We start from the raw sequence: 26,431 nt of genomic DNA, 5'->3' as shown, positions 1-26,431 counted from the left end.
TGTGGTGGCTTAGGCCATATTGCTGCGTACTGTTCACGTAACTTTGAATCTATGCAATGTAATAATGCTTATGTACCTTATAGAAGGTCTTTATGTGCCCAGTTAGCCTATATTGCAGATCGACAGGCTATGCCTGACAAATTAATGTGTGAAGTTTCTGTAGAAGGTAAGAGGGTAAAAGCACTGCTAGATTCGGACAGCATGGTTTCTCTTGTAAAAGCAGAGTTGGTGATTCCCTTAAAACGTCAAGGGAAAACTGTTACCGTAACCTGCATACACGGGGATACACTGCGTTATAATGCTACTGAGGTACAAGTAGAAACACTGTATGGTCATGTGGTAGTCACTATGGGATTAGTTCCCGGTTTGAAATTTGATGTGATATTGGGGAGAGATTGTTCCCACTTTTGGAAGCTGTGGGAAACCCAGTTGGTTGCCAAAGTGCATAAACCAGACTAATGTGGTAATGTCACTGATACAGTGGTGGGGTGGGGGGGGGGGGTTGTCCCCTAAGTCAGAAGTGTCCCCTAAGTCAGAAGTGTCCCCTTTAGCAAATGTGGTTAGTGAGTCAGGAAATGACAAGGGTAGCAATGGACTGCAGGCGAGTGTAAGTTATATTGAGATGGGAAATTTTGCCAATACTGCTAACTGTACACCTGATGTTAAAGTAAAGAAAGATGTTTGTGCCTCGGAGCAATTAAGAGACCCCACTCTAATAAAAGCCAGAGAGAGAGTGAAAACTATTAATGAGAAGCCAGTAGAACCTGGTAATAGATTGTTGTATCCTTACTTGGCAATAAACATGGGGTTCGAAAAGAGGTCTTTGATTGTTGATCATCCTGCTCTGTCGGTGCCATGTTTCCACGTCTCATTATAAAAATTTGCTGGCAACTACCCCAGTTTCTCCACTATCCATTGTTCCTTTGGGTTGGAAATGATCTGTAACCAATACCCTTGTACTCAGTTTACAGCATAAAGCTAAATGTTTTGGAAAGAAATAGGGGAGCATTTAGAGTTACAAGTGTTCCACCCGTAGGTTGAAACAAAGGGGGGGGGGGGGGGGATATGTGACAGTCATTGGAAGGAGGCTAAATGGGAGAGGTATGTGTCCCAGGCTTCCTGCATTGTGTACTTTAAAACACCAGGGAGAATATACATGTGTGGGAAAAGCTTCCCCCAGAGTGTTTCCATGTGGTAAGAAACCATGGTAAGGTTCCCTGGTTATGTATGGAGAAAGAGAAGGGTGGGCTCCATACACAGGGCCCAGTCCGGGTCTTCTGGTCTGCCAGTCTCAAAAGAGACTGATCAAGAGATGCGCCTTTGAAAAAAGCAGCAAGAATAGGCAACCAGTGTCTCAGACCTGGGGAGGAGGTGAGTTGCCTCCTCAGACACTCTGCTGTAGTGAGCAATAATACGTTGTAGCTCTGATTGAGGGTCTTGCTAAATGTATTGGCTAGTAGCCAGATGGCTAGGATTTTGTTTACATTTTGTTTTGTTTACAAGCTGGTGAATAAACTGGCTGTGGCTGTTATCCTGAAACCTCTGGACTTGTGTGGTTTACTGCTGCTGTTCACCAGGGAGATAGTACCTATTCCCCTGCTTATACTACAATATATATATATATATATATATATATATATATAATCTCTATGGGCCCCGGTGCACTGCTTTGCCTGGGTGCCCATAATGTTGTTAGATGGCCCTGGGTATTCCTCAAGCACCATTTTATATGCCTCAATTTTACATTTAACCTGTTTTTTTAATTTGGTAAACAGTCTCTTAATCCAGGGGTTTAACTACAGCGGTAGTTAAATAGCTGTGAGGGTAGAGAGTGGCATCGATGTGTGACCATTCGCTCCAGAGACCCCTGCTCTGCTCTTCTAAGCATGCTTGGGGGCTGATGCATCTGGGGGTAAATGTATTAAAGAGCGATTTTTTTTCAAATCATCGATATTCGACAACTTTGACAGCTAAATTTAAAACGGCATTGTGTTTAAAGGCAAGATTTGTCTTTAAACAAAAACAAAAGATGACCATGAATAGCTTCTATCAGCCTGATTGTGAGATCATCTCCCAATTGTGCTGAAATGCTGCAATGGAGCCGAAAATTATCCAACTGCCTAACCCGAGAGTCACAACTTCCAGCTCTCATCTGATTTGTCTACCCATGACCTCCTGAATGTATCTATTAGAAGGAATCTTTTTTTATATAAATAAACATGTATGTTAAATGTTTCTGCATTAAAAAAGTATAACTCTTAACCAGTGTTCTTCAAGTTAGTAGAAAACATGCATTGTAATACTAGAATACCTTATTAATGTTAATTAATATTATTAAAATTATATTTGTGAATGAATTCTGAAAATAACTGTCATGTAAACTCGAAATTAACTTTAACTGTTCTTAGACACCTCCAGCAAATCAAGAACAGATTCAGATACACATACACCCACTGTCAGGGGCAGATTGGGAACTTTAAGTGGCCATGTAAAAAATAACTGAAGTGGACTCATGTGGGCGGAACCAAAACAACTGAAGGTGGGGCCAACACAAAAGTAAGCGGAATTTAGAACTACTAGAATTTGGTTGTAGGAACATTTAGGAAACCCCAGATGTGACAACTTAAGACACAGTGGGTCATTTGTGAAGCAATGCAGGACAAAAACTGCCAGTCCTGTGTTATAAAATTTCATGAATCCTTTTGCATTAACTGTGATTGGTTTATGCCTCTGTGCTCCTTCTTGTTTTTAGTTGTCTACTAACACATTCTTCCTTAAGACAGGGGGGTTGTCATTTAAGATAATTTTAGACAAATACACAGGCAATACTGTGTGCACTACTGTTAGGTACACGCAGCTCTGCCTTCATGAGTAGTACTGTGTAAAGTAGGACATACCTCCCATCTGTCCTTGTCGTCAGACCAAATCCTGAATAAGCGAGAAAGTTACCCAAATTCGGGAATGTCCCACCAGATTCAGGACAGTTGGGAGACTGGCCAGCTCTCTCCTACCTGTTTTTGTCACTTTCACTCCCTGTGGCTGCTGGTGACTTTAGATCAGTTGCTGTTTATCTGAATCCTGGAATGTTGGGGCCATATTTGGAAAATAAAAATGGGTACATTACATTTAGAAAACTCCAACCATCCCTTGCATTAAATCAATAGCACCCATGTTTAATAATTAGGCCTCCCTCCAGCCCCAACATTAAAATAATAGTACCCGCATTTGATAAATAGATTTATTTCCCTTCAACCAGCCCTGGCATTAAATTAATAGTGCACACTGTCACTCACCGGACTGTTAGTGCCTCTAGGTTGGGACATGTGTCTCTCTTGCCCCTGCCGGCGCCTCTCCTGAGCCGCGGCTGTCCGCCATCTTGACTAAGATTGCGCATGTGCAGAAACCCTGAACTGTTAATACCTCGCCTCTAGTCTCATTGGTTAATTAATCACCTCTCAGTACTTAAGGCACCTGTTGCCCTATTACCTTTGCCTGTTCTTGGTTCTCATTCCTTGAGACTCTGAGGTGTTTCCTGTTTCTGCTTGTGTTATCCGTTTGCTCTAGACAAGTCTCTCCACATCGGTAGTAGAACTTACCCGTTGCAGACTACTCTCGCTACCTTCGTTACATGCCTGCACCTGGACAAGTCTTCCCTTCACATCAGTGGTACAACTTGCCTATTGCAGACCACTCACGTTACTCCGTTCCATGCCATGCGCCTGGACAAGTCTTCTCTACACATCAGTGGTACAACTTGCCAATTGCAGACCACTCACGCTATTCTGTTACACACCTGCGCTGGACAAGTCTTCTCTACATATCCGTGGTGAAACTTACCAGCTGTAGACCATTCATGTTACCTTGTGATATAGCTACTACTCTGTATGGTACCTATTAGCTGGACTAAAGTCTACAAGTGCCTCTGTATTGTAGCTGCAAGTCGCTGACTTTTCTACTATATTGTTGATTGGTCTTTGCCTAACGTTATCCAGTTATCAAGTACTGGCCTGCTATATGGTACCTGCGTGCTAAGGCACTTGGGGCTAGATTTACTAAACTGTGGGTTTGAAAAAGTGGGGATGTTGCCTATAGCAACCAATCAGATTCTAGCTTTCATTTATTTAGTACCTTCTACAAAATGACAGATGGAATCTGATTGGTTGCTATAGGCAACATCCCCACTTTTTCAAACCCGCAGCATAGTAAATCTAGCCCTTGGACTCTTTCCTCATTTTATCCTGTTTACTAAACTGCTGTACCATCACAGTTCCACGGTGCCAAGACTCAGCATTTATACTATTGACATTCCTTTCCTCTATTCTACTGTATGGTTCCACTGATTCACCACACTACCCAGAGGTCCGCACTTCTCGTAAGTGTAGCTACACCTGGTGAATTCTGGGTAAAACTCCTAGTGCCCGTGACACACACATTTAATAAATAGACATATTTCCCTCCAACCAACCCCAGCAAAAAATTAATAGCATTTACGTTTAATATTACCATTTCCCACAACCATCCCCGGCATTAAATAATTCATATTTTTTTTAAAAAATAACCCTCCTCCCCAAACTCAGCCCCACATTTAATTAATAGCCCCAAACCACACCAGCATTAAATTAAAGGTCCTGTCACCCCATCTTAATTTAATAGGCCCCACTATTAAATGAAATAGGCCACCAATATATTAAATTTCCCCACCATCACCCCACAAATAAAATAGTACTCATTAAATAATGCCTTTGATTGGCCCCCAGCGCCTCCACGCCCACCACCTTCCTGCGCCACTTTGTGAACTAAAATAAAATAAGAAATAAAATGAAATAAATAAAATGTTCACATGCAATGCAATAGTTGTTCGACCACATTGACGAAAGACTAGGTTAGTTGGCAATTTACCCTAACACTTAAAGTTGTCAAATAGCACACATTTAATTGTTCAGACGTTGGGTCGTACAACCAGATCCCTATAGTTTGTATATGTAGTCCCCACTGGGTGCCTCCCCTCCCTATAGTTTTCTATGTGCTGCCCCCCCCTATAGTTTGTATATGTAGTCCCCCGAGACCCTTCCCTATAGTTTTCTATGTGCATCCCCCCTCCCTATAGTTTTTAATGTGCAGTCTTCCTCCCTATAGTTTTGTATATGGAGTCCCCTCCCTACAGTTTTATATATGCAGCCCCCCTCAATATAGTTTTGTATATGCAGCCTCCCCTCCCTATAGTTTGTATATGCAGGCCCCCTCCCTATAGTTTTGTATATGAGCCCCCCTATAGCTTTATATGTAGTTACCTTCCTATAGTTTTTATGTGCAGCCTCTCTCACTATAGTTTTGAATATGCAGCCTGCCCTCCCTATAGTTTTCTATGTGCATCCCCCCTCCCTATAGGTTTTTTTTATGTGCAGCCTCCCTCCCTATAGTTTTGAATATGCAGTCTCCCCTTCTTATAGTTTTCTATGTGCAGCTACGTTACTCAGATGAGATCAGACAGACAGGAAGTGAAGTGAACACATCCTGTCTGAGAGCACAGGCAGCCTCAGGCCATTTAGCAACAGGCAGCCACACGATTGGCTTCCTGTTGCTTTCCACTGACCACCAATTCCTTTGATTGGTCCCCTGCGCCTACGTGCCCCGTCCCCTTCCTGCGCCAGGAGGTGAAATAATAAAATAATAATTAAAAAAAAAAAAGTGATACAGGAATCCGTCCCTGCTTACTTTGCCAACAGAGCTTGTAGCATATGTATGAAAAATAGTGCAATAGAAAAAGCTGCGTTAGTGGGCCTCGTATATAGCAAAGCTGATATTGTATGTGGACAAATTAGGCCTAACCCAACAGGCACCTGAAGGATTGTGGCACCTCACCTAGGATTGCATGCCCCATTCTACCTTATGATGTTCACATGCAATGCAATCCAGCTGTTCACCCACATTGCCGAAAGACTGGGTTAGTTGGCAATTTAGCCTAACACTTAAAGTTGTCAAATAGCACACATTTAATTGTTCAGACGTTGGGTCGAACAACCAGATCCCTATAGTTTGTATATGTAGTCCCCCCTGAGCCCCTTCCTTATAATTTTCTATGTGAAGCCCCCTCCGTATAGTTTTCTATGTGCAGTCCCCTCTTTATAGTTTTTTATGTGCAGCCTCCCTCCCTATAGTTTTGAATATGCAGTCTCCCCTTCTTATAGTTTTCTATGTGCAGCTACGTTACTCAGATGAGATCAGACAGACAGGAAGTGAAGTGAACACATCCTGTCTGAGAGCACAGGCAGCCTCAGGCCATTTAGCAACAGGCAGCCACACGATTGGCTTCCTGTTGCTTTCCACTGACCACCAATTCCTTTGATTGGTCCCCTGCGCCTACGTGCCCCGTCCCCTTCCTGCACCAGGAGGTGAAATAATAAAATAATAATTAAAAAAAAAAAAGTGATACAGGAATCCGTCCCTGCTTACTTTGCCAACAGAGCTTGTAGCATATGTATGAAAAATAGTGCAATAGAAAAAGCTGCGTTAGTGGGCCTCGTATATAGCAAAGCTGATATTGTATGTGGACAAATTAGGCCTAACCCAACAGGCACCTGAAGGATTGTGGCACCTCACCTAGGATTGCATGCCCCATTCTACCTTATGATGTTCACATGCAATGCAATCCAGCTGTTCACCCACATTGCCGAAAGACTGGGTTAGTTGGCAATTTAGCCTAACACTTAAAGTTGTCAAATAGCACACATTTAATTGTTCAGACGTTGGGTCGAACAACCAGATCCCTATAGTTTGTATATGTAGTCCCCCCTGAGCCCCTTCCTTATAATTTTCTATGTGAAGCCCCCTCCGTATAGTTTTGTATGTGCAGTCCCCTCTTTATAGTTTTGTATGTGCAGCCCTCCTCCCTATAGTTTTGTATATGCAGCCCTCCTCCCTATAGTTTTGTATATGCAGGCGCCCTTCCTATAGTTTTCTATGTGCAGCCCCCCTCCCTATAGTTTTCTATGTAGCCCACCGAGACCCTTCCCTATAATTTTCTATGTGCAGCCCCTCCCTATTGTTTTCTATGCACAGCCTCTCTCTATAGTTTTCTATGTGCAGCCCCCTCCCTACCCTCCCTATTATTTCTTATGTGCAGCCTCCCTCCCTATAGTTTTGAATATGCATCCTCCCCTCCCTATAGTTTTCTAGGTGCAGCCCCCCTCCCTATAGTTTGTTTATGTAGCTCCTCCCTGAGATCCTTCACTTTAATTTTCTTTGTGCAGCCCCCTCCCTATAGTTTTGAATATGCAGCCTCCCCTCCCTATAGTTTTCTATGGGCAGCATTGCTCCTCAGATCAAAGAGACAGGAAGGAAGTGAAGTGAACACTTCCTGTCTGAGCGCACAGGCAGCCTAAGGCCATTCAGCAAAAGGAAGCCTCACGATTGGCTGCCTGTTGCTTTCCACTGACCACCCATACCTTTGATTGCCCCTCCCCCTGCTAACTGCGCCAGGTGGTGAAAAAAATAAAATAAAAAATAAAATGAAATAATAATAAAAAATAAAAAAAAGTTATACAGGAGACGGCCTATACCCAATCGGTCCCAGCCCACTGTACCAACAGAGCTTGTAGCATATGTATGAAAAATAGTGCAATAGAGCAAGCTGTGTTAGTGGGCCCTGTACATTGCAAATCTGATATTGTACTTGGAGACATTAGGCCTAACCCAACAGGCACCTGAAAAATTGCGGCACCTCACCTAGGATTGCATGCCACATTCTACCTTATGATGTTCACATGCAATGCAATCCAGTTGTTCGGCCACATTGCTGAAAGACTGCAATAGTTGGCCACACACTTAAAGTTGTCAAATGGCACACATTTAATTGTTCAGACGTTGAGTTGACAAACCAGATCACAAAATAAAATGTTCACCTACCACTTCTTTTTCCACTGACAACTTATTGTTTCTACCTGAGACAGTCATTGGGCAATGTAATTGTTCATAAGTAGTGTAATAAACCAATCAGATTGGCTCTTGGTGGTTACAGAAAAATCAGTTAGGGGATGGAGGGCAAACTGTGCATTGTTCAGGCAACTTGTATAGACAACACATAATAGGGGCAAGTGTAAGAGCCACATATGTGAAAAATGATGGGAACTGTAGGGAGAGCTTGCAAGTAGAGAGTCAATTTCATTGCTCACCACACGTAAACACACCAGTTCTTTTAAAGGGCTGTACTAAATAGTATGGTATCTATCACAGCAAATCCAGAGATAAGAAAAATGCACAAAGCATGTGTACACATAAAAAAACACAACAGATCCCTCTTCTTGTAATTCACTGTAGTTTATCTTTCCAAACACATTAAGTACTTTTATGTTTGCACATTACTCTGGTAATAAAATGGTTACACACAGATTACATATTCTGTCACTCATCTATCATTGTGTTTGCTGTAGCACCCTACAGAGATAACTGTTTCAGTACTGGAATTAAAACACAACAGCTTACGTTTCTAAAGGAAAAAGAGATGTAGAGAAAAATGTATCCTTTATTTAATGTATTCTGTATGCAATTCAGCATTAACAAATCATGATAAATAAGAGCAGCCTGAAAGCAATGGAGGAGTTAAATTTTCTTCTAAGGTTCAAGGCAGTCAGGCGGTCACTTACCAGAGTCAGAGGTCCCCCTGCAGTGAGCCTGCAGCCAGCACCAAACCTGAGACTACTGTGTCTCACTTGATGTCCCTGACAAATCCCATGCCAATAGACTCTGATACAAAATCGTAGTGATTGCTGGAGGACATGGAACGACCCCAGGAAGAGCATTGCAAGCTGGAACCCCTCTTCCTGAAGGAGGATGTGAAGCGGTAAAACTTCTTGTGCCTGTTTTTCAGATACTCCCTGTAGTTCTTTGTAAGCAGTGTGTACAGGAAAGGGTTTATACAACTGTTGCTGTAGGTCAGGCAGGTGACCAGATAGTTAATGCACTTTTGGGTTTGAGAGGAGAGCTGGGGGGACATGTCATATAGTCTGATCAGCTGCCAGATCCAGAAAGGCAGAAAGCAAGCCCAGAAGACAAGGACAATGCTGAAGATCATAATTAGCACCTTCTGTTTAGGTGACCTCTTGTTCTCCTTCTTATGGATGGGGTTTCTCTGGGATTCTAGGTAGGTCCTGGCCAGCCTGGTATAGAGGTACCCAATGACTATACCTGGTGCCATGATGCTAGTGCTAAAAAGTACTGTTAAATAAATCCTGTAGGCATCCTCACTCCAAGTTGGGGCACACATCCTCTTTACCCCTTTGCCCTCTCCCTCTCTCAGGGTCATCATGATCATCATAGGTAGGGTAAGTAAAAGAGACAATAACCACACAGCAATGGCTATGGACTTTCGGTAGCCCTTGGACCTTCGGACAGTGTCCAGAGGTTTAGTAACTGCCACATACCTCTCAGTACACATGACAGTCAAAGTGAAAATGCTCGCATGCATTGTGAAGAGGTCCAAACTGAGCAATATCCGGCAACCAATATCTCCAAAGTACCAGTCTTTTACAAAAGAAGTGCATACAATGAAAGGAATGCTAGACAGGTAGAGGAGGTCCGCTAGGGCTAGATTTATGATAGAAATATACATAGAAGCAGCATACCTCATGGAGTGACACATTACCACCAAGGTGTATACATTCCCTGCCATTCCAGCCACATACATTAAGGACAAGATAGTGCCAAATGTGGAAGTAATAATAAGCTCTTCCATGCTGTAGCTTCTATAATCCAGATTGGAATAGTTCCCCGGGCCGGAGAAGTTGGGCTCCATGTGAGTGTCAGTACAGCCGGCCCGGGGAAGGGACCGTCTTGTGAAGAAGACTGAGGTTTCTCATCAGCCAGGAACAGCCAAGGAGAGAGAGAGAGTGAGGGGGAGAGAGGGGGAGGCTGTGACGTTAGCACCTCTCTCTCTCCCTGTGTGAATATCTTCTATATCCTTCTCTCTCCATCTCTCTCTTACTTTACGTATGTGTTGTTTCATTCTGTCCCCTCTTTGTGTCTGGCTCTCATTCAGTTCTGAATTTCTAAGGTTCAATTGTCTCATCTTTTCCACCTTCAGCTGTGCTGTTTTGTTCTCTTCTTCTATTTCATTTGTCTAACTCCCTCTCCTCCTCTTTCATTTTGCATTCATCTCCAATTATTGTGACCTATTTCCAGACACTATTTTTCTTCCCCTAATCTATTGTTTTGGTTTTGTTTGGTTTTTTGCTTTTTTAATCCCCTTGTCTGCTCTGATCAATTTTTTAAACTTTTTTATTCATCAGTTGTTACACAGCACTTCTACAATCTGTACTTAACACTTACCCTATCTTACCTATTACTTTCCAAAAAAAGACTGTTTCCCCTTTCTTTATCTCTTTCTTCCTTTGTTAAGTGCCCTTAAATTACTGTGTTCTTCTGCCCCATTCATTTTTGTATCTAAAACTTTTTATCTATCCTCTCTTTCTACCATTTCCTTGAATCCCTGCTGCTCTCCCACCAAAGAGCAATCTTTTGACATCATTATATACCTTTATCAGCTTTAATGTTTTCTTTACTTCTATCCCTTTCTATTTTTCTTTCATTCCCATTTATCTTCTTACCAGTATTTCCCTCACTCCATCTATATACCTCTTTATTAGTAATAAACCCTTTCATGGCCATAATTAATACCATAGTCATACTCCTATCAATCTTTCCAACTCTTCATCAATTGTTGTCCCCACCACCTTATACTGTAGGTCTCATTTTCTCCTCTCTTCTGTGTCCTTACCTCAGACATTTTATCTATTTCAGCCACATCCCTGTTATCATCTTTTCTTCTTTAGTATTCTCTACACTTTTGTCACTTCTCGCTATTTTTCCTTCATGCCTTTCATTCATTTCCCTCTGATGTCCTCCAGTATCTTATGCTTCTATTTTCCACTGCTCTTTCCTAGTCTCTCCCTCCATCCGTCCCCTTATCCTCTCCCCTTCCCATTATCCCCTTCTCATCTTCTTCTCATGTCTTCACATTCCCCACTTTGTCATGACCTTCATTAAAATCCAAACTTTATTTTGCCATCAGGAAATAATACCCCCTCGTTATGCAACTTTATTAACTTCAAGCCCGCACTTAATTAAGACACTCATTACATACTGAATTTATAGTAAATTATAATAAGAGCTCCCTAAAAAAAGTCTTAACAAATTGCATCAAAGTTACGAGTAATGACAATTTCTGTATCTAGTAATAATAGTGGTGTTAGAGCACCACATGCATATTAAATCTAATAGTTGTAACCCAATTTCAGATGCTATTTAGATGGCTTGTAAAGATAAATGAAGAAGTATAGTGGGTAGCAGGTGTGCTGGTTAGTTTGATAGCGGGTTAATCCTGCAGAAAAGTCAGGAGGTTAAAGACAGGATATAAACATTACAGGCAAAGCAGCTGACACAATGTAACAAGTCAGTTCACTTTAATGCAATGCTTGCATTGACCTCTTATTATAGTGTATCTGGCTCTTGGGACAGGCAGAGGATTAGGATCCATTTCAACTGTCATTCTAAGCAGCTGTGGATGCATAAACTGCATGGAGCTGAGCACAAAGCTCAGTGATAAACCTTCTGATATAACCTATTTTATCTGAGACAATGATCTGCACAAGTCTTTTTTACATCTTCCAAATACAGTGGCTTGGGCAGGTAAACAGCTGATGTTTAGAAACACACCTCTGCAGATTTTTCCACCTCTCTGCACCAGTAGCCTTACTTTTACTTTTCAGAGACAGCTTGCATCAGTGCAGAAACTCCTCTGGTGTAAAATGCAAGGCATTTTGCGGTGTACACTAAGGGATGCAACTTTCTGACGGCTTTGAAAAATGGAGATGTTGCCTATAGCAACCAATCAGATTCTAGCTATCATTTATTTAGTACATTCTACAAAATGACAGCTAGAATCTGATCGGTTGCTATAGGCAACATATCCACTTTTCAAACCTGCCAAAAACTCGCAGCTTGATAAATTTACCCCCAGGTGTGCTTATTAAGTCGTACATATATACAGTGTAATCGGCCTTTTTTTTGTTTAACCAATAGTCATGAAAATGCAGCCTTCCAATCTGTTATGTAACAGAGCCTCATGAATACTGGTCATGAAGCATCTCAGTGATGTCACTGTGTCTAAGCAGTGGGCAACGGGTGGCCCACAGGCCACCAACGGCCTTGCCGAGCTTTCAACTGCAGCCCACTGAGCCTCAAACTGTACCTCCCAGCATGCTGCTCCCGATCTTATCAGAACGGGGCAGTCGACTTTTACATTATGTGATCTCCTCTGCACAGCCCTGGGAGGTCACGCGGCATACCCGGTGGAGGATGGAGTACACAGTGCTCTCCTTCTTTCTTCTGTGTGGCCCCTTTGAAGGCTGGAGGGCCTCACATGTGGATCTTCACTTCTTTCACGCTGCCCCTCACCAGGGGCTGGCTGGCAGACTTTAGCCCGGGGGGCAAGCACATTGCACTGGCCCATAAGTAGCGCCTTACCCTTAAAGTTGGTTTTCGGTACAATATATATTTATCAATATAAAAAAGGCTATTGTAGTGTTGCTTAAGCCAGCGATACTTTATTATTATACCTGATAAATCTTAAATAATGAAAACAAATAATGCAGCAAAAAACAAACCTCACTTTATATTGCATTTTATTTTATATGTTCCTTCTCCCTACAGGACTTTTTTTTATTTATTTTTACACATACCTGGCTGATTATAATGTACAAATCATATATCAATAGATTATATAATAATTTTCTATTACAGTACTGAACATTGGGGCTGATTAATCAAAATGCAAAAATCCCTTTTGCTTTAAAAACCTGGGGGGTATATTTACTAAACTGCGGGTTTGAAAAAGTGGAGATGTTGCCTTTAGCAACCAATCAGATTCTAGTTGACATTTTGTAGAATGTACTAAATAAATGATAACTAGAATCTGATTGGTTGCTATAGGCAATATCTCCACTTTTTCAAACCCGCAGTTTAGTAAATACACCCATTGATGTTTTTACCAGCAAAAGGGCTTGTTTTTTTTGCTACGCACTATATACTAATAAGGTTATTATATGTTTTAGGGTTAACATAAAATAAATAATATAAGGGGTGCTACTGGGAGGAACAGAGCACTAGGTGTCAATCTGACACCCTGGCCCAGAGCTGGGGGGGGCCAGAGTGTACTTTAGACAGGGGGGCCTATGATGTAACATGGTTATCATTTTAGACAAATACACAGGCAATACTGTGTGCACTACAGTTAGGTGTACGCAGTTCTGCCTTTATGAGTAGTACAGTGTGAAGCAAGACATACCTCCCAACTGTCCTTCCAGTCAGACCAAATCCTGACTAAACGAGACAGTCACCCAAATTCGCGACTGCTCCAACAGATTCAGAACAGTTGGTAGACTGTCTTGCTCTCTCCTACCTGTTCTTGTCACTTTCACAACATGTGGCTGCTTGTCTCTTGAGATCAGTTGCTGCTTGTCTGGATCCTGGAATGCTGGGGGCCCTATTTGGAAAAAAATGGGCACATAAATTTAGAAAACTCCAACCTGCCTCAATGTTAAATTAAAATAGCACCCACGAATTATAATTAGACCTCCCCGAAGCCCCATCATTAAAATAATTGTATTCACATTTGATAAATAGATCTATTTCCCTCAAACTAGCCCCAACATTAAACTAATAGCATACACATTTAATAAATAAACCTATTTCCCTCCCTCCAAACTGCCTCAGCAATAATTTAAATAGCATTTACATTTAACAAATATAACCATTTCCCACAACAATCACAGGCACTAAATAATACATAATCACATTTAATAAATAGACCTCATTTTCCTCAAACAGCCCACAATCAATAAATAGCTCCCAAACCACCACAGCATTAAAATAAAGGTCCAATTATCCCATCATAAATTCATGGGCCCCATAATTAAATTAAATTGCCCCACCATCACCCCACAAATAAAAAAGCACCCAATAATTAGCCCCACCTGCACTCCACAATCAGCCTACCTCCCACATTATATTAAGACCCCCGTCCCTCACACACACACACACACACACTACATTCATTTACTGGCCCCCTCACACACATTACATTCATTTACTTGCCCCCTCAAACACACTGCATTCATATACTGGTCCCTCACATACACTACATTCATATGCTGGCCCCTCACACACACTGCATTAATATGCTGGCCCCTCACACACACACAGGGCCGCTATCAGAAATCGTGGGGCCCAGTACAATGAAGCAGGCAGGCCCCCCGATGACCCCCCTTCCCCCCGATGAACCAGGGCCATCTTTCCGACTGGGCATGATGGGCAGGTGCCAGGGGGCCCAGGGGGAAAGGGGGCCCAAGGCAATGAAAAAAAAAATCCAGTAGAAAAAAAACGAAAAAAAAACAACTTACCTTTTGTGGTCAGGATCCGGCCCCCTCCCTGGTCCTCTCTTCCATGATGGGAGTCAGACTCAGGCGATTTAAAGGTAAGTTAAGGGGGGCCCTAATATATATATATATATATATATATATATATATATATATATATATATAATTTTATGTATAAAAAAAAAAGTGATTATATGTGTATATATATATATATATATATATATATATATATAAAATCACTTTTTACACACATATATATATATATATATATATATATATATATATATATATTGTAACAAAAGGAGGCATATAGCTGGCAATATGCAGAGAAAGCAGGGAAGTAGAGTAAAACATTGGCACAGTTATGTACCTAGGTGGAGATTAGACCAAGTAAAAACATATGTGTAGTTTAAAATTGGTTTACTTACATGATTTAAAAGCTGCTTCCTCTCAGCAAACAGACAGGGTGGGTCTGATAGTCTAAACAGAGCCAGGGATGGGCGTTTCCTTTTAAAGAGAAGGTGGGTGTGTCGCCTGTCCATCAAGCTAGGCCTGTGGGAGGAGTGTCAGGTATAAAACCCTGCTTGTTTCATTGTTCAGGGAGATCAACGCTGGGCTAGCTGGCTGATCTGGACAGAGAGCTGGACTATGTCTAGTAAGCGTTGAGGGTCTCCATAATTGCTGTGCAAGTATATGGTGTCAAAACATTATTACCACCCTGACAATAAAGAACCATAAAAAGGAAGAAGTTGTACGCGTGTGCTTCTGCAGTAGCGGGCTCTTGCCACAATTTATATATAATATATATGTGTGTGTGTGTGTGTGTGTGTGTGTGTGTGTGTGTGTGTGTGTGTGTGTGGTGTGTGTAAAAGGTGATTATATATCTATCTATCTATGTATATATATATATATATATATATATATATATATATATATAAAGGGGAGAGGGAGGGAGAGAGAGACTTCAGGGACTGAAGGTCAGCGGGCAGAGCCGTGACTGTACCTTCAGCCTTAACTCCCGCAGTGGAACGCATATGCGTTCCACCAACAGGAAGTTCGGCATTTGGAACGCAAGTTTGCGTTCCAAAAGCCGAACTTCCTGTTGGTGGAACGCATATGCCATATGCGTTCCACTGCGGGAGTTAAGGCTGAAGGTACAGTCACGACTCTGCCCGCTGACCTTCAGTCCCGGCATCTTCGCTGCAGGATACTGTTTTGGGGCCCCCCTCCCTGAAACAATCCATATCAGTATATTTTTGTAGCATACCATATACCCCTATAGTTAAGCAAAAATGAAAGTATGTGCTGCCGCTGCGCTCCCTTGTGCCACCAAAGGAGGTGTGGCCATACCATTGGGGGCAAGGCTTGCATCATTGGGGGCGTACCTAACATGTGAAAAAAGCTAAGGCACCCCTAAATAATTACCAAGCAGTCCCGTTTTTTAAATAGTTGGGTCAAAACAACTTAAAAAGTAGAGATACTCACTGACCCCCGTGAAGTGGTTTTGGATTTAGTTTTGGATTTGGATTAACTTTGTGTTTTAGTTTTGGCAAAACCACCCTCGTATGTTTTGGTTTTGGTTTTGTATTCTGCTACCACTGAATGTCTCAGTGGGAGCAGAGAGGAGGAGAGCGCACCTCCGCCTTGCCTACCCCACTCATCGCCGGCCCTGGGAGAGCCCTCTGGGGACCGGTGGGCCCTAGGCAGTTGCCTAGGTTGCCTAGTGGTAAATCCGGCCCTGCCCCTCACACACACACTACATACATATACTGCCCCCTACACTACATTCATATGCTGGCCCCTCACACACTACGTTCATATGCTGCCCCTTCACACACACACTACATTCATATGCTGACACACACACATACACACACACACTACATTCATATGCTGACACAAACACACAAAATACATTCATATTAGAGATGGGCGGGCTTGGTTCCCCGAGAACCGAACCCGCTCGAACTTCAGGTATCCGAGTACCGAGCCACGCAGGTTCGGTACTCTCCCGCCGATTCGGAATTGAAAACGAGGCAAAACGTCATTGTGACGTCGTCGGATCTCGGAGCTCGATTCTCTCGATGTTTCAAATGCATAAATATCCGCCTCCAGAGCAATACAGAGCCATTTGACAGAGGGAGAGAGAAGGGTTAGGTCGCAGGATTAAAACAGGGAGAGAACAGTTATTACAGCAGTTATTACAGCAGGAAGAGAGCAGTTATTAGAGCAGGAAGAGAGGAGTATAGAGGAGGCATTTTTCCAAACATTACAAACTGTTTGGAGTGTTCCCTCCTAAAGAAACTATTTTCTGCCTGCAGAAATTGTAATATACCAGCACAATTTCTATTTTCTGGTGTTGAAATTATTATATACCAGCAGTATATATTTTTGAATTTTCACTACAAGTGCTTGGGGTTTGAATTTTCCCCATTGCCCAAAAATCTATTTTCTGGTGTTGAAATTATTATATACCAGCAGTATATATTTCTGAATTTGCACTACAAGTGCTTTGGGTCTCATTAGAATGGATTCACAGCAGTCCACATATGAGCAGGATCAGCAAGCAGCTGCTGGCACCAGTCCTGATGGTAGTCTTCCCTGTACGTCATCTAGTAAAGCATATGTAAAAGTACATAGTCTTTTTAAGTAAGGGAAAAAAACACAAAAAAAAACATTTTAACATGTTGAAGAGAAAAAAAGGTGTAACTGATGAAAAGCTAACTGCCGAGAAAATTTTTTTTGCCAACATGCCATTCTACACACGCAGTAATAAAGAAAGAATGAGGCCTTCGCCTTTCTCTATTAGTGCCAGATCTAAAAATGTTATAGAGCCTTCTTCTTGTAATGTCACTCGTGACCAAGCAAGACCAAGTAATTTGGAGTCCAAGAGTGGTGCACAACTACTGTTACGTGTAAAAGCCGAACTGCAAGAAAACAGTAAGGCATTAGAGGAAAATGTGTGCTCAGAATCAGAAATGACACCAATTCCTGAGGAGAGTCCATCCACGAGTGGTATGTGTAATTGTGACCATTCTGATAGTGTACCCATAAAGAAGGGCCCTTTCAACATTTCTGCTGTGTGCCTGAACAGCCCGAGTGTAGCCGGTGATACACCAATTGAAGATGACACTTTGGAATTAGAAGAGGATGAGGGGGTGATTTGTGTAACCAACGAGGTTGTTGATGAGGATGAGGTTGTTTGTGTAAGTCCTGCACCAGTGGCAGCAGTGTGGCACGTGAGGTTCTGGCACCAAATTGCACTTTCCAAAGAGAAACAGGGATGACGCAGGTGGCAGACCACAACAATTTGACATCTGGGGGTAAATGTATGAATCTCCGGATTCTTCATCTCCGGCGTGTTCAGCCTCTTCAGCGCTTAAATTTAAAACGGCGCTGCATCGTAAAGGGAAGTTTCCCTTTACAATGCAGCGCCACTTTAAATTTAAGCGCTGAAGAGGCTGAACACGCCGGAGATGAAGAATCTGGAGATTCATACATTTACCCCCTGGGCTGGTTTGAAAGATTTTACCAAAAAATGTGTGACCTTGTCCATAACTCCAACCAATCCTACTATTGACATGCAAAGGATGGTGAAGGATTATTTTCAAGAGTTAATTGATATTAGAGATGGGCGGGCTCAGTTCCCCGAGAACCGAACCCACCCAAACTTTGCCTGCCTGCTCGGCTCGGTACTCTCCGGCCCGCTCGGATTCCAAATCGAGGCCGAACATCATCGTGACGTCGTCGGATCTCGGGGCTCGGTTCTCGCGATATTTGAAAATTATAAATACCTGCCTCCACAGCAATCCATCGCCAATTGACAGAGGGAGAGAGCAGGGTGTAGTCACAGGCTGATTAGAGCAGGGACAGAGAATACAATTCTGATAACAATTCTGATTACAATTCTGATAACAATTAATAGAGAAGAGAGGAGGATAGAGGAGTTTTTTTTTCCAATATTTGGCACTGCAACTGCTTTTGGGGTGTCCCCCATTCTTTTGCATTAATATTTCTGGCTGTCAAAAGTCCTGTTTGTCAGCAGTCTAAAAATATAATATTTAGCACTCCTAAGTGCTTTTGGGGTGTCCCCATTCCTTTGCATTAATATTTCTGGCTGTCAAAAGTCCTGTTTGTCAGCAGTCTAAAAAAACAAATATTTAGCACTCCCAAGTGCTTTGGGGTGTCCCCCATTCTTTTGCATTAATATTTCTGGCTGTCAAAAGTCCTGTTTGTCAGCAGTCTAAAAAAATAATATTTAGCACTCCCAAGTGCTTTGGGGTGTCCCCCATTCTTTTGCATTAATATTTCTGGCTGTCAAAAGTCATATTTGTCAGCAGTATCTAAAACAATATGTAGCACTACAAGTGCTTTGGGCTCATAATGGATTCAAAGCAGTCCACATATGAGCAGAATCAGCAACCAGGTTCTGTCACCAGTCCTGATTGTCGTGTTCCCAGTACGTCATCTGGGAAAGGCGATGTCAAACTACCCAGTCTTTTGAAATCAGTCAAAAAAACACACACCAAAAAAACATTTACCGTGTTGAAGCGAAAAAGAAGTGTAACTGAGGAAAAGTTAAGTGCCGATAAAAAAAAAATGCCAACATGCCATTCTACACACGCAGTGGCAAAGAGAGAATGAGGCCTTCGCCTTTCTCTAATAGTGGCAGATCCAAAAATGTTACTGAGCCTTCTTCTTGTACGGACACTCGTGACAAAGCAAAACCAAGTAATTTGGAGTCTAAAAGTGGTGCACAAGTACTGTTACGTGTGAAAGCCGAGCTGCAAGAAAACAGTAAGGCATTAGAGGATAATGTATGCTCTGAATCAGAAATTACAGCAATCCCTGTGGAGAGTCCATCCACCAGTGGTATGTCTAATCGTGAGCATTCTGTCAGTGACAGTGTACCCATAAAGAAGGTTCCTTTCAGCAGTTCTGCTCATGTGTGCCTTAACAGCCCGAGTGTAGTCGGTGATACACCAATTGAGGATGCCACTTTTGAATTAGAAGAGGATGAGGGGGAGATTTGTGTAGGCGACGAGGGCACTAATGATGATGTTGATATTTATGATGCAGACAGATACCAAATTGCCTTTCTCAATTTCTATTTATATTCTAGACTCTATAACGGCTGAATAGTTTTCTATTTTACTCCTAGTGGAGAGGGGGTCTGATGCAGACAGATACCAAACTACCTTGGTCCATTTATTTTTACTTTCTAATTCCACAGTCTATGCAGGCTGCTTTTTTCTATTCAACTACAAGTGGAGGGCGGGGGTGGCATAGATAGCCACCAAACTACTGTGGTCCATTTATTTTTACTTTCTAATTCCACAGTCTATGCAGGCTGCTTTTTTCTATTCAACTACAAGTGGGGGGGGGGGCATAGATAGCCACCAAACTACCGTGGTCCATTTATTTTTACTTTCTAATTCCACAGTCTATGCAGGCTGCTTTTTTTCTATTCAACTACAAGTGGAGGGCGGGGGTGGCATAGATAGCCACCAAACTACCGTGGTGCATTTATTTTTACTTTCTAATTCTACAGTCTATGCAGGCTGCTTTTTTTCTATTCAACTACAAGTGGAGGGTGTAATTTACACCCAAAGACGATGGCTACATTGCCAATAATCAATGATGGAGGAGGTAGACAACCAGGCTTGTCTGTATAATTTGCAGGCAAGTGTTCGCATTAAGGACGGCCTACCAGGGATTAAACAGTTTTTTTTCATAATTTATTAGCTTTAGAATTACCTCACTTATCCAAGAAACTAGTGGAGCACTAAATTAGGTTATTTTAGACCAAAAAAATTGTATATTTTTTCAAAAATGGCAAAACAAAACCAAACAAAGCCAAAACCAAAACCAAAACACGCAATGACGGTTTGGCAAAACCAAAACCAAAACACGACGGTAATCCAGATCCAAAACCAAAACACGGGGGTCAGTGAGCATCTCTAATTGATATGGAAATGTCAGATAGTCCCTTTCCCTACTGGGGCAGCCGGTAAAGACTATACGATCAGTACAGTATTTACAGGCTGCTTCTTTTTCTATTTCAATTTTAATGTATGGGAATAATCTAGACCCAAACAGAAAATCTGCTTTGGGCATTTCTTTTGATCGTACAGTCTTTGCAGGCTGTTTTTTTTTTAGAGATGTCACTGACCCCCGTGTTTTGGTTTTGGTTTTGGATCTGGATTACCTTCGTGCTTTGGTTTTGGTTTTGCCAAAACCGCCCTTGCGTGTTTTGGTTTTGTTTTGCAATTTGTTAAAAAAAATTTTTTTGGGGCTAAAATAACTTAATTTAGGTATTATTGTGTACCTACATTATTATTAACCTCATTAACACTAATTTGCAGTCATTTCCATTCAATTTTGACCACCTCATCAGGGGCGCACGGAGGATTGTCGGGGGGGTTTCCCCCAAAAAACCCCCAAAAACCCAACCCGCGCGAAAGCTACTGCGCATGCACACGCGCATGCGCAGCAGCTCCGTTTAGGTAGCGCTGTCCTATACAGCGCCGCTGCTGCTGTATAGGACAGTGCCGCTATAGTGGCCATTTAGTTAGCGCAGGGGGGGTTTCTGGAGACTCAGAAACCCTCCCTGCGTGCGCCACTGCTCATAGGTCACAATATGATTTTCATACACCCTTCAAAGAAAAATTGCTGCAGTTCTTGCCAGTGATAAGAAAAAGGCCATTGTCATGCCTGGGCATAAGACCAAAAATCCCCATCTTAAGTGTGGAATTATTTTTACACAAATTCTGACAAGAGTTGTCTAGCCATTTGTAGTGTTTTTAAAGCCACACTCAGTAGAGGTAGGGACCTTAACCATCTAGGATCCTCATCCATGTTACGGCATTTGAAGTGAGTTCATGGAAAGCTGTTGGGAAAATCAGAAACTTATGCTAAACAAAATAAGAACAAGCAGTCCAGCATCATCTACCTCCCTTCTCTCATCTAGATCCCAGCACCTGCAATCTACACCCCCTACACCTTCATCATCAATATCCCCAGAAGCAACACTTGACTGTTAAACACTCGTTTGCAAGAGAAAGCAAGTATGAAACCTGTCACCCAGTCGCAAAGCAGATCACAGACGCCATAGGGACTATGCTAGTATTACATCTGCGAACAATGTCCACTATTAATACAGTTGGTTTAAGACATTTGATTGAGGTCTTGTGTCCCTGTTAGCAAATTTCATCACTATACCATTTTACTACAAAAGCTATTACTCACCTGTACCAGAAGGATCCTAAAAATGTAATTACTGGGATACAAAATGCCATTCTACCCACTGTACACTTAATCACAGATATGTGGACAAGCGGAACTGGGCAAACTAAAGATTATATGACCCTGACAGCCCACTGGGTTGGTCATTCTCTTTCACCAGCAGGGACAGCAGCAGCATGTACCCAAGTACGTCACATTTTTCCGAAGTAGGCTACTCTGTGTATCAGCGGCTTAACTAAGAGGCATACAGCTGACAATGTTACAAAAACTAAGGGATGTCATTGCAACATGGCTAATCCTGCTTGGACTCTCCTGAGGATATGTTATTTCTGATAACGACACCAATATTGTTCAAGCTGGGTGGAATTCCATCACATTTCCTGTTTTGCTCACACAATCAACTTGGTGTTACAGAACTTTTAAAAAATAAAAATGACATGCAGGAGATGCTGTTTGTGTCCCGAAAAATTTAAGGTCATTTTCGGGATTATGTAACAGCATGTAGGAGAATGCAGCAGCTGCAAGAAGACTAGCATTTGAGGGGAATGTACTTTAGTCCAGCGAAGTAGTCACCTGTGAAGAGAGTGCAGACACGGTTAGCTTGAGTCAAGTGATTGCCTTAATAATACATTTTGAGAAGGAGCTACAGAAATGTAACGGATGAAATAAAACAAAGTAAATGTGCTAACTATATTTTAATTGTAGATTAACTACTTAATTTGCTTTGCCAGGATCCAAGAGCTATTAACATCTTGTAATGACGTCTTCTCCTTCAGTTTCTCTGGCAACTGCTTGTTGGAAAAAAAAGTAGCTTTCCTAAGACACCCAGTGGTGATGCAAATGAGTCCGCACAACATTTCGATATTTGCTCTGCTGTAAAAGAATTGCCCAAAAATCGTGACAGCTGCCCTAAAATGAACTACTAATTCCATTAGGAAGGCCATTATCGGCAGTTACATCATAGTACACAGACTTCTATGATGGTGGATTCCAGTGGGGATGAATTAGTATTGTTTGAGGAAGATTAGCACTAAACCCTGCCACCTCTCCTGTTTCTGAGTGAGCCATGGTACAATAAAATGTAACTGCAGATTGAGACCAAGACTGTCAGCCCTATTATTTCTATTTCAGCAATTAAAATTAGCAATGGAGCTCTTCTCTTTGGGTGTTACCTATATAACGCAGTAGAATTTGCCTGCAAATTCTACAGACAAGCCTGCTTGTCTTCCTCTTCATCAATGACTCTTAGCAATTGAGCACTCGTCTTTGTGTGTATATTACACCCAAACCTTATTAGTGCAAATTAGGAAAAATACAGTTTAATCCCTGCTAGGCCCTCCACCATCCTTTGCATGTTAATAGTAGGATTGGTTGGAGTTATAGGCAAGGTCACACATTTTTTGGTAAAATCTTTCAAACCAGCCCAGATGTCAAACTGTTGTGGTCTGCCACCTGTGTCATCCCTGCTTGTGTTTGGAAAGTGCAATTTGGTGCCAGAACCTCACGTGCCAGAACTGCTGCCACTGGTGCCACACTGCTGCCACTGGTGCAGGACTTACACAATCAACCGCATCCTCATCAGCGCCCTCATCGGCTACCCAAATTTCCCCCTCATCCTCTTCTAATTCCAAAGTGTCATCCTCACTTGGTGTATCACCGGCTACACTCGGGCTGTTCAGGCACACATCAGCAGAAATGCCAAAAGGGCCCTTCTTTATGGGTACACTATCAGAATGGTCACAATTACACATACCACTCGTGGATGCACTCTCTTCAGGGATTGGTGTCATTTCTGATTCTGAGCATACATTTTCCTCTAATGCCTTACTGTTTTCTTGCAGCTCGGCTTTCACACGTAACAGTACTTGTGCACCACTTTTGGACTCCAAATTACTTTGTCTTGCTTGCTCACGAGTGACCTTACAAGAAGAAGGCTTAGTAACATTTTTAGATCTGGCACTAATAGAGAAAGGCGAAGGCCTCATTCTTTCTTTGCCACTGCGTGTGTAGAATGGCATGTTGCCAATTTTTTTTTCTCGCCAGTTAACTTTTCATCAGTTACAGCTCTTTTTCTCTTCAACACGGTTAATTTTATTTTTTTTTGTCTTTTTTCCCCTGTACTTTTACATAGGCTTTACCAGATGACGTACAGGGAAGACTACCATCAGGACTGGTGCCAGCAGCTGCTTGCTGATCATGCTTATATGTGGACTGCTGTGAATCCATTTTAATGAGACCTCAAACACTTGTAGTGCAAATTCAGAAATATATACTGCTGGTATCTAATAATTTCAGCACCATTAAAAAGATTTATTGGAACTGGGTAATAATATGTCACACCCCAAGCACTTGTAGTGCAAATTCCAAACTTTATACTGCTGGTATATTTCTATTTCTGCATGCAGAAAATAGTTTCTGGAGGAAGGAATATGACACCCCAAACAGTTGGTAATGTTTGCAAAAATGCCTCCTCTATCCTCCTCTCTTCCTGCTATAACAATTGGTAGAAGAATTGGTAGAAGAATTGGTAGAAGAATTGGTAGAATAATTGCTAGAATAATTGCTCTCTCCCTGCTCTAATGCTGCCTGCGACCTAACCCTTCTCTCTCCCTCTGTCTAATGGCGATGGATTGCTGTGGAGGCGGGTATTTATGCATTTGAAACATCGCGAGAAACGAGATCCGAGATCCGACGACGTCACAATGACGTTTTGCCTCATTTTCAATTCCGAATCGGTGGGAGAGTACCGAACCTGCTCGGCTCGGTACTCGGATAGCTGAAGTTCGGGCAGGTTCGGTTCTCGGGAAATCAAGCTTGCCCATCTCTAATTTCTTTTCTATTTAACTATAAGTGTATGGTGTAAAATACAGATAGACACCCAACTGCCTTTTTTGCTATGAATTTCAAAAGCTCTTTTTAGTGCGTTGTCTGGCACCCTGGATTGGTGTGTGTCTGATAAAAGCACACATCCCGGGGGACCCAGTGCTCGTTGACATTTATTAGCTGTAGAATTACCTCACTTATCCAAGAAACAGGTGGAGCAATAAATGATGTTATTTTAGCCGCAAAAAATTGAATTTTTTTAACAAATTGCAAAACACAACCAAACAAAACCAAAACCAAAACACGCAAGGGCGGTTTTGCCAAAGCCAAAACCAAAACACGTAGGTAATCCAGATCCAATACCAAAACCAAAACACGGGGGTCAGTGAGCATCTCTAATTCATATGCTGACACACACACACACTACATTCATATGCTGACACAAAAACACACACTACATTCATATGCTGACACACACATACTAATACCTCACCCCCCTCACTTACCTGGTTCCATCCGCACGCGCCAGCAAGTTTTTTCATCTCTTCTTCACACATGGGACGCAGAGTGGGAGGAAGGGAGGGGGGATGGATCGTTAGGATCTGCGGCCATTGAGAGAGTCTGTAGGCACTTGCCCAAAATAATATTTTTTTGTCCGGCCCAGCCTGCTCCTGCCCCTCACTGGTCTTTGTGTAGGCCCCCCAGGAGAGCAGGCCTTTTGCCTAGGGTTTCAATGACATGAAAATTGCATAGTTTTGTCCCACATCACTATGATTTCATTGTGGCATTTCACCACATTCACCAGTTCGCCACTTACACAGTCAGCAGTTATGTGATAAGCAGTAAATGAGGCTAAACCAAGTGATATTTTAGGAGGAAAACTATCATTTTTATTTAACAAGAGCAGTGATTCTGAAGTAGTAGGAGTTTGGAATCTGATTTGATTTTTACAACTTTGCACAGTGCGATTTTTCCACCTCGCTGCAGATTTATGTGCACTTCTAGTTTAAGGAGGTATCTCTTCTGGCCAAAGTTTGGGGGCAATCTGTTGCAAAGCCAGTGTGCTTTGTAAATGGGGCCTAATGTGTAAGCATCAGCTCAGGTTGCAAGTTGCAAATCTGTGAAAAGAACAGTACGTGTACTTTAAAGGGTCTATGCATTAATAATAAGCAAACAGCCAGGGCTGCCAAGAGGAATTCAGAGCCCCGTACAACAACTACATGGAGCCCTCTTATAGTTGAGAATGGAAATTGCTAGTGGGTGTGTTCATACAATTGGGGGTGTGGCTATGTATCATTGGGCGTGCCGAGGCCACCCTCCTTCAGAAAAAAACCCTGCATTGTTGTGTACACCATTGAACGGTCACCGGAAATTGGGATTGTCCCACTAGAATCATAACATTTCACAGACTCTGCTGCTCTTTCCTACCTGTTCTTCTCACTTTTACCATCTGTGGCTGCAGGTTTCTTTAGTACGGCTTGTCTGGATCCTGGAATGTTGGGGGCCCTATTTGGAAAAAAAAATGGGTACATTTAGAAAATTACAGCCAGCCCTAGCGTTAAATCAATACCACCCACAATTTATAATTAGGCCTTCCTCCAGCCCCAACATTAAAATAATAGTATTCACATTTAATAAATAAACATATTTCCCTCCCTACAAACAGCCCCAGCAATAAATTAATAGTATTTACATTTCAGAAATATACCTATTTCCCGTAACCATCACTGCCATTAAATAATTCATAGGCATATTTAATAAAGAGACCCTAAACTCACCCCCACATTCTGTAGCCTCAAAACCACCCCATCTTTAATTAATAGTCCCCACTATTGTGCCTCTCCCCCCCTTTTTCCTCATACTGTGCCTCTCCCCCCGTTTTTCCTCATACTGTGCCTCTCAACCCACTTTTTTCTCATGCTGTGCCTCTCCCC

At 42.2% G+C, this 26,431-nt stretch overlaps 1 protein-coding gene across 2 annotated transcripts in view; it reads right to left on the bottom strand.

Moving 5' to 3' along the window:
* LOC142160304 (urotensin-2 receptor-like) overlaps positions 1–9,846 on the bottom strand; it is a 63,568-nt gene extending 53,722 nt beyond the window's left edge. For both annotated transcript variants that reach the window (XM_075215226.1, XM_075215225.1), the window contains exon 1: positions 8,643–9,846. In XM_075215226.1, the coding sequence (XP_075071327.1) occupies positions 8,705–9,790 (1,086 nt within the window). In that variant the 5' untranslated portion in view covers positions 9,791–9,846 and the 3' untranslated portion in view covers positions 8,643–8,704. The remainder of the gene's footprint in view (positions 1–8,642) is intronic.
* Positions 9,847–26,431: the final 16,585 nt, after the last annotated feature.

The sequence above is a fragment of the Mixophyes fleayi genome, chromosome 6, assembly GCF_038048845.1.
Source record: "Mixophyes fleayi isolate aMixFle1 chromosome 6, aMixFle1.hap1, whole genome shotgun sequence".
Taxonomy (NCBI): Eukaryota; Metazoa; Chordata; class Amphibia; order Anura; family Limnodynastidae; genus Mixophyes; species Mixophyes fleayi.
The sequence above is the reverse complement of the archived record's forward strand: the minus strand, read 5'-3'. Positions and strand labels throughout refer to the sequence as shown.